This window comes from Echinops telfairi, unplaced genomic scaffold, assembly GCF_000313985.2.
Source record: "Echinops telfairi isolate 266 unplaced genomic scaffold, ASM31398v2 ScPeMD7_5;HRSCAF=22, whole genome shotgun sequence".
Lineage (NCBI taxonomy): Eukaryota > Metazoa > Chordata > Mammalia > Afrosoricida > Tenrecidae > Echinops > Echinops telfairi.
In genome coordinates, this window is record NW_022103901.1 from 559,110 (window position 1) to 567,945 (window position 8,836).

The 8,836-nt window shown below is 63.6% G+C and overlaps 1 protein-coding gene across 1 annotated transcript; it reads left to right on the forward strand.

Moving 5' to 3' along the window:
* Positions 1-1,669: 1,669 nt before the first annotated feature.
* On the forward strand, positions 1,670-3,165 carry GPR146 (G protein-coupled receptor 146). Its single transcript, XM_013005561.3, has one exon. The coding sequence runs from the start codon at positions 1,758-1,760 to the stop codon at positions 2,886-2,888; it is 1,131 nt and encodes a 376-aa protein (XP_012861015.3). The 5' UTR covers positions 1,670-1,757; the 3' UTR covers positions 2,889-3,165.
* Positions 3,166-8,836: the final 5,671 nt, after the last annotated feature.

The window sequence follows — 8,836 nt, forward strand, 5'->3', positions numbered from 1 at the left end:
GCACAGGCGAGCAGCCGAGGATGCGGGAGGCAGGCAGAGCCACTAGGAGAGGAGCCCGGGCCCTGCTGCAGGGCCAGCGGAGACACGCAGGGGGACAGGCAGGCAGGGTTGCCCTGCAGTGTCTGAGAGCTAAGGAGAACCAGCTCCTCACCAGAGCAGGCAGGACCCCTGCAGGTGGCTGTGGGAGAGGCCCATGAAGGGGAGTGTGGACACGAGGCCAGCCCCCAGAAGGCCCAGGGTGATAGACACAACACTCAGGTCCTACACGACCGTCACCGCCACCACAGCACCTGCGGTGGGGACATGCGTGTGAGTGGGAGTGTGTCTGATTGTGTGTCTGTGTATGTTCAGTTATGTGAATGTGTTTTGTGTGATTGCGTGAATGTGTATGATTTTGTGTGTGTGTGTGCGTGTGCGCGCGCGCGAGCCAGTTTGAACCCTTCCTCACAATCGTTCCAGCAGGGCTGAGTGAGTGGGTATCCTCTCAGGATGTCCATTGTGGGGAGCGCATGGATGAGGGCAGACCCACCCTCAAGTCCTCACCAGGGCTCCCCACAGACAGACCCTGTCCCCGCGGCTGACAATGCCCATCACCTCCCACCCACACCCATTCCTTCCCGCCTCGTGAGGCCAAGCACCAGGGGTTCCTGGCCCCCAGTGAAGGCAGGGCTGCGTCATCCGGATGGGACCTGAGGTGGTGTTGCTGACCCGTGGCATGGGGGGTCCTCGTGCCACCCACCCGGGTGTGACTCTCGGCGCATCTGTGGCTGTCTGACCATCATGAGCATGCTGCCGAGTGACATTCATTAGGATTGTGAAACGTCCCCACAAACTCAGATTCTGTCAGTGTATCACACTCACACGTCTGTCCAACCACTGGTCTAGCCACTCCCCCACCCCCCACTCCCCATCAATCTATCCGAACCCGCCGGCACTGGCAGGTGATGTTCTGAGGTACAGACAGGTTAGGACCAGGTCCTGTGGTCAAGGCACACCAGGGCTGGCCCTGTTCTGTCCCCCTTGGCTTTCCTTTGTCACTCACTGCCTCCACCCGCTACACGCCTGTGAAGGCCAGTGTGTGGGAGCCCTCGGGGGCTGGGAGCCAGAAGCCCAGACGTGCTTGACCTGACGGGCACGACCCTCCATCAGCCGTGCCCACCTGACCTGGCTCTGACTGGAGGACTAGGCTCTGCTCCAGGTGGGTGGGTGGGGCAGCTTCCGCACTTTGTTCTCAGCTTCAGGGAAAAGAAAGGTCCCCACTGGGTGTCTGCTCCAAACGAGGCAGTGGGGCTTTCCCAGGAGATGGACCACCGGTGTACCAGGCCCCAGGGGTGTTGCAATAGAAGCCCCACCTCCAGTCACAGTGTTTCAGGGACCAGGCTCTGAGAGCTGGAGGGTGCCGGCCACTGAGACCCCACGCTGCCGTAAGTGCCCATGTCTCCTGAAGGCTGGGGCCCTGGGCGAGGGCCAAAGGGGCCGCCCCTGGCGAGTGACTCTGGTGGGTGGCCTGGTCGGACCCAGGGCTAGCAAAACACCAGACCTTGTCTGGGCAAGGGCAGGGTGCAGGTGGGCGGCCGAGGCCTGGTCTCCGTTCCTGGCAGGGGCTGGGGGTTGGCCTTCCTGAGGGAGGAACGGTGGCCAACAGGTGATATGCTGACTGGACACTGACAGTTCCCACGTGTGCTCTGGGACCCTTCGAAGCCAGGAGTAGGGCCGCCTGCAGTCGCACCTCCTCCCCACCCCCCACCGCCCCAAAGATGCAAGCTCATGGTAGCCCTTCCCTGGAGGAGCCCAGTGGGCTCCTGGGGTCCCACTCCCTGCACACACTGACTGTGTCCCGCTTTGCAGGTGCTGCTGCTGCTGCTGCTGCTGCTGGACCTGGCGCCATGTGGGGGTGTGACACATCCAATGGGACGGCTGGGGCCAACCTGCCGCTATGCCGGGAGCTGCCGCTGGCCCTGTGGGCCCTCTCTCTGCTCTACCTGCTGGTGGGCCTCCCACTGGGCCTGGGCTACAACACACTGCTGGTGCTGGCCAACCTGCACAGCCGGCGTGCCATGAGCATGCCCGACGTCTACTTCGTCAACATGGCCGTGGCCGGGCTGGTCCTTGGCGCTCTGGCGCCCGCCTACCTGCTGGGCCCGGCCCATGCACACTGGGCACTGTGGCGGCTGAGCAGCGAGGCCCAGGTCACGTTGCTGACCCTATTCCACGTGGCCGCCCTGGTGACCATGTACTCGGCCGCGCTGCTCAGCCTGGACTGCTACATTGAGCGGGCGCTGCCGCGCACCTACATGTCCAGCGTGTACAACACACGGCACGTGTGCGGCTTCGTCTGGGGCGGCGCGCTGCTCACCAGCTTCTCCGCGCTGCTCTTCCACATTTGCAGCCACGTGTCTGCGAGGCTGGCTGAGTGCGCGGAGATGCGCAGCACCGAGGCAGCCGACACCATCATGGTGCTTGTCGGCTACGTGGTGCCCGCCCTGGCTGCCCTCTATGCACTGGCGCTCATCACCCGGCTGCGCAAGGAGGACTCACCACTCGGCCGTGGCGACGTGGGCAGACTGGACCCCTCTGCGCACCGGCTCCTGGGCCTCACTGTGGGCACGCAGCTCGGGCTCTGGACGCCCTACTACCTAACCCTCCTGGGGCAGGCGCTGCTGGCCTCACGGGGCAGGCCCACGGAGGGGCACCTGGTGGGGGCCCTGCCGCTCGCCAAGGACCTGGCCCGGCTCCTGGCGCTGGCCAGTAGCTCTGTGACACCCCTGCTCTACCGCCACCTGGACAAGCGTTTTCCTGGTAAGCTCCGCCGGCTGGCCAAGCGGCTGCACTGCGGGTCGCAGCCCTGCACTGAGGACCAGGCCAGTGGGCAGCAAGTGGTGGCCTAGGCCCATGGAAACACCAAGGCTGTGACTGGTGCCCGGGGGTCGTGTTTCCCCAGAGGCCCGAAGAGCCAGGCCAGCTTGCTCCAGTGGCAGGCCCTTGGCCCCAGGCTCCAGGACACTCCTCCGCCCCGGCCTCCCGGGGCAGCTCTGGGAGTGAAGTGACGAGACCCAGTCAGTGTTTATACCTTGCTTGTCCAGATTGTTCAAATACTTGACTCCCCTCCTCTGCCCCTTGTGGTTTAAGGCGGAAAATCTCCGTGTATTAAAATGAAGGAACTGATACAACGTCCTCGCGGGGGCCGGCCAGGGTAGGTGGGTAGGTGGGTAGGTGGGTGGGTGGGTGGGTGGGTGGCCCAGGAGCCCGGGCCGCAGCTCCCTGGCACTCAGAGCACACAGGGGCCATCTACCAGGCTAGCTTTCGGCAGACCAGGCTCACCCCTCACACCAGTGGCCTCAACGTGCCCTCCTGCTCCCCCATGGATGCGTGGCTCCTTCCACCCCAAACACCAAATTCGCTGTTGGGTTGATCCTGGACCTGAAGGGCAGAGGGGCTTCCTGGGCTGCCTGCCACCTTTACGGAGCGGACGGTGCCCCTTTCTCCCACAGAGCAGCTGCTGAGCTCATGGGGTACATGCTGTGTTCTGACCCCAGCCCCGCCAGGGCTCTGGGGTCCCGTTCAGCCCTCAGGGGGTGCCCAAAGAGAGAAGGCTCGTCCACCTGCATGCTGGGTGGCCCCAGCTGGCTCCTTCCCGACAGGTATGCCCAACCTGGGCTGGCCACTAGACAAAATCAAGAGGCCATCTACACTCAGCTGAGCCCCAGACCACCTGACTCTAGGTCCTCTGACATTCCTGACACGTGGCTGAGAGGGTGCCCAGTTCCTGGCTAAGTTATAGCCATGTCCACAACCCAGAAGGCTCTGTGGCCGAGGTCACCTCAGTCTGAGCTGGATGTGGTGTGGGGCAGCTGGCGCAGAGGGGCGGGCGGTGACGGACGGCACAGGCACCTTTTACCTCCGAGAGTCTGAGTGACCAGGGCTCCAGCCCACGAGTAGGGGCACAGAATGCATCCCACTCAATCCAGCAAGGTTCGATCCAGCTCCCCTGGCGGTGGAAGGGAGCAGGAAGGGTCAGCGTGACACTCCCTCCCTGTGCCTCTTCCTCACAGAGCCTGATGCAGGACAGCGGGCAGCGGCCTCTGTCCGGAGATGTGCAGCACTAACACCCAGTGTCCCTTCCGGCCACAGAGCTACCCGTGATGGCCTTGAATTTTCCCGTCACCAAGGGGACCCAGCCCCTAGTGGCAGAGTAGAGGCCACGCTGCGCGGCCCTCAGGAAACAGGATGGGGGCTGGGCTTCCCGCTCTCCTGATACAAAGGTCCCAGCCCCGCCCACACTTCCTGCTGCTGTGCCCTGGATTCAGGGGTCTTCCAACTGCCTGCCTGCCCACCTGTCTGCAGGGGCTCACAGTAGATAGCAGGGAATGCACACGACCTTCCCACCCCGTCCTGGGCACCCAGACCACCCTGGCTGGCTGCAGCCCCTCCCCCACAGGGCTCCCCACCCCCATCACGAGCTTCAGGCAGACACTAGGATTACAGCTTTGCCAGCTGGTGTGGCCCACAGCGGCCTCTGGCATACTGAGGGGGGTCCTGGCAGGGAAGGGCCGTGAGCTGAATGGCTTACACACTGGCTGTCTGGACCCCCGAATGAATGACACGCCTTTTCAAGCACTGTGCCTGTTTCTGAGTGTGCCTGGGGGTTGTTCCAGATGGGCCCGAACCTCCTGGTCCAACTCTGCCCTGACTGTGACCTCCTTCGCAGCACTGCGGTGGGGGGGTTGTCCCGGAGACACGCAGGCCAGCAGGGGCTCTGCAGAGCTCCAAGACAAGATGCTCAGGGCCCCCCCCCCCTCTTGCACAAGTGGGCAGGGCCACCCCATAGAAACAGGTTTCATAGAGCTTCTCCTAAAGCAGTACAGGCGTCTGCACTCGTGCACACATATGTGCACGTGCTAGGTGTGAACTTACGTGGGTGCACAAGAGTGCATGCATAGACACACACACACACACACACACACACACACACACACACACGGCTTCTCCCTTCTGGGGAGCATTGTTCCTGGAAGTACTGGCACTTGCGTCAGCCTCAGGGCAGGGGCAGGGCCCTCCCAGAAAGCACCAGCGAGTCACAGGCAGCCTGGCTCAGTACCCGGCCAGCCCCACACGCGTGGGCCAACTGAGTGGGGCCCAGTGAGCGCGTCCGGCTGAGCCCTGAGTCTGACCGAGTAGCCAGGATGGGTGCCTGGCTCTGCCCGTGCGCCACCTGGCCTGGAGGACCGGGTGAGGGTCACGGGTGCCTGGCCCTGACAGAGGTCTGTGCTCGCTCTCTCACACCCTGCTGGCAGCGCGGAGAGGACGGAGATGCCCGCTGGGACACGGCAGGGTGCAGCACAGGGCATGGTCTGGGCTCCAAGGGCCCCAGGAGGGGACGGCCTTGTCTGCCTGGCCCTGCACATCTTCTCGGGACTGATGTGTGGGGCAGCTCGCCACGCTGTGCTTCCTCGTGTCCCCCCTGGAAGCTGAGAGGAGGCCTGTCAGCATCACAGCTGCAACAAGTGCCCCGGCCAGCGGTGGGGCCAGCATGCATTAGGGTTTAGCCTTATCCCTCGGAGGGGCCCACTGAGGGGCTCTACCCAGCCCCACCCACAGGCGGCAGAGGGACTGACCACTGGACTGCGGCCGGCAGGAAAGGGAGGTTGGTGACACAGGGGTGCAGACATGGTGAGCGACTTCCTGGGGGTCATGCATGCCTCAGGGACCCCGGTGAGAGCCCTGTGCACCCCACCTTCCTCTGGGTCCCTGGCCAGAGCTGATGGGTCCTCCCTGTGGTCCCCAGAACTAGCCTGTCCCCCTTCCCTCCACACAGGCCCAGCGAGAGCCTGCTCAGGTGCTCCACCTGCAGGTCATCAGTGGACATGCATACCACCAGGGGCTGGCAACATCAACGGTTCCAGGCCAGCCCCAGGGCACAGCTGGCAAGGGGACCCAGAAGGCCAGGTCACGGTAGCTGGCTGAGCCCCCCGCCCCGCCCAGGCCAGCTTCTAAGGCACCTGGAGAGTCAGTCAGTCAGTGAGGTGTCCTGACAATCAAGGAGCGGTGATCAGAGGCAGGGAGAGGTGGGGTGGGCCCCGAGGAAACCCAGAGGTCAGTGTGTCCTACTCACCTGGACACAAGACCTTTCAAACTGACACCCCTCCCCCCTGGAGTCATGGGGCCTGGAAGAAGCAGGCTGGCTGTGGGTCACCTGGAGCCAGGAGGCCCCCCAACCGTGACATCACACCCTGAGACCTCACCTGCCTTGTCCTGGCCCTCAGCCCCGAGTCTGACACCACACTGCCCACAGAGATCCTGCAGGCCACCCGCTCAGGCACTGTCACAGGCCACCTGGGCGAGGCCAGGGGTCCAGCACCTTCTGCCCTCGCCACCTGGTGGACAAGTAGTGCTGGGTGGGGTCACAACCACGGGACCCCAATGGGCAGGGGGTTCCAGGCAGGGACCATGGTGACTTCACAAACGGGGGCCCAAATGGGCAGGAGCCTCTTGATGGACCCCCCCGGAGAGCGAGGTCTGCACAGAAGAGACGCCCTGGTGGGCAGGCTATGTAAGCGAGACCCCTCAGTGGGCAAGGTCTGCACATAAAACCCAAGGCCAGGATCCCACAGGAGACCCCAGGGAGCGAGGGTCTGTGCACCAGACACCCCCACCCCGGGGTTCCACACAGGAGAGGCCTCAGTAGGCAAGATCTATACAGAAGACCCCTGTGGTGGGCTCTGAGCTGGGGCCCCACGGGGGCATTAGCGTTGGTAGCAGTTAACCCTCTCCAAGGAGCCGTGCCTCGGCCCCCGCCTCAGGAACGTGGGGCCTCCCTCTGCTCGAGGCTCAGGGCTCTCCACATCCTTCCTTGTGTGTTGCCTGCAGGGACCTCACCTGGGGGCCTCTGCCTGTCCCTTTGAGGCCAACACTGCTGAGGGGGCTTCTCTCCGGGTCCTGCATGACCAGGAGGGGCTTTGGGGCGGGCTGAGCCCAGCCGAGGCCTGCTCACTGCGGCCCCACTGCGGGGCGCAGCCCCCGACCTGGGGCAGAGCCAGATGGCTGCCTCGCTGGCTGGCTGCCTGACTCTTGCTTGGGAGGTGGGGGGCATTTTCTGCTGGCCGGGGGGCTGGGAATAGCCCCCTTGTTGCAGGGGTGTGGCCCAGACCCTATTTGAGGTTAGAGTGGTGGCCCACCCGCTGGGAGGGGCCCTGTGGGCTCCAGGCAGGAAAACCTCAGCCTCTGCCCTCGTGCGAGGCACCCGGCGGCCATCTGGGGCCCGGCCGGGGGCTGCTGAGAATGCCATATGTGTGGGCGGTGGCAGCGACAGCCTTCACGGAAGGGACCAGCCCGGCCTTCCACAGGTCTGGTGCTCTGTGCGTGCCTTGCCCACAGGTGCTGAGCCACCTCCCCCAGGGCAAGGAGCCAGGACTGAGGCTGCTGCTGGGCGAGTTGACCAGCTCATGTCCAGTTGGTCAGGAGGTGCTTGTGAGCCCCTTGCTTTCCACCTCACTCATGCCCAACCACGGTGGTGCCTGTGCCCGAGCCGCCACACCTAAGAAGGCCCAGCCACGGAGAGCGGAGTCTCCGCAGACAGCCCTGGACAGACACAAGTCCTGCATGGGGAGAGGGCGACTCTAGGTCAGTCTGACAGCCCCCGTGCACCCACTGCCATGGGTCGATTCCCACGCGTTGCCGCGCCACGAGCCAGAGTCCAAGGGCACGCAGGCCCCAGGGCTGCCACGGCCACGACGCAGGCCCCAGGCGCCCGCCCGCACTTGCATTCAGCAGCCCAGAGAGAAATGGACAAACCCAGACCCCACCTCCCACCAGGAGCGGCTGTTCCGTAACTGAAGAGCTGAAGCGAGGATGGTGATCCTCGCCCTGGCCAGGCGGTGCAGGAGGCACGGCCTGGCACAGAGGCCAGAAGCCACAGAGAGGCGGGGCTCCACACGGCATGCAGCTGGGGATGTTTTTTCTGGGACGGTCCAGGCAGCCCCACCTTAGGGAGACCAGTGGGAGACCCGCAGAGGGCGCAGCACCATGCAGCCCCAGAGACTGGCCAATGCTCACAAGGGCCGAGGGCAGGAAAGACAGAGGCGGACAGGGCACTGCGGGTGTGGGGACAGAGGAGACCTGAGCAGGAGTGGGAGTCCAGGGGCCGGGCCTGTGTCCTCCCTATTGAGCCCTGTCCAGGGAGAAGCTGGACCCCTCCCACATATTTGGCTACTTCCCTATATGTCGGGCATCACTTCAAAATCAGTAAGCCCCTGGCTGACGCACCAGGGTGTGCCCTGCGGCAGCGGGTCTACAGGAGGGTGACAAACGAACCCTAGGAAGGGTGAGCTCAGTGAGCATGCCGACCCTGCCATCAGCCACAGGTGCCACAGACACACCGCATGCCAACCTGCCTTAGCGCAGACCCCGAATGTCAAAAATGGCATGAATGTAAATTACCATATACCCTGTGCTCTCACACGATATATCAGACACCGGTGCACAACAGAATGCCATGCACCACACACACACAGACCATCACACACACAGACCTGCACACACCACAGACCTGCACACACACAGACCATCACACACACAGACCTGCACACACACAGACCATCACACACACAGACCTGTACATACACAGACCATCACACACACAGACCTGCACACACACAGACCTGCACACACACAGACCATCACACACACAGACCTGCACACACCACAGACCTGCACACACACAGACCGTCACACACACAGACCTGCACACACACAGATCATCACACACACAGACCTGCACACACACAGACCTGCACACACACAGACCACCACACACACAGACCATCACACACCACAGACC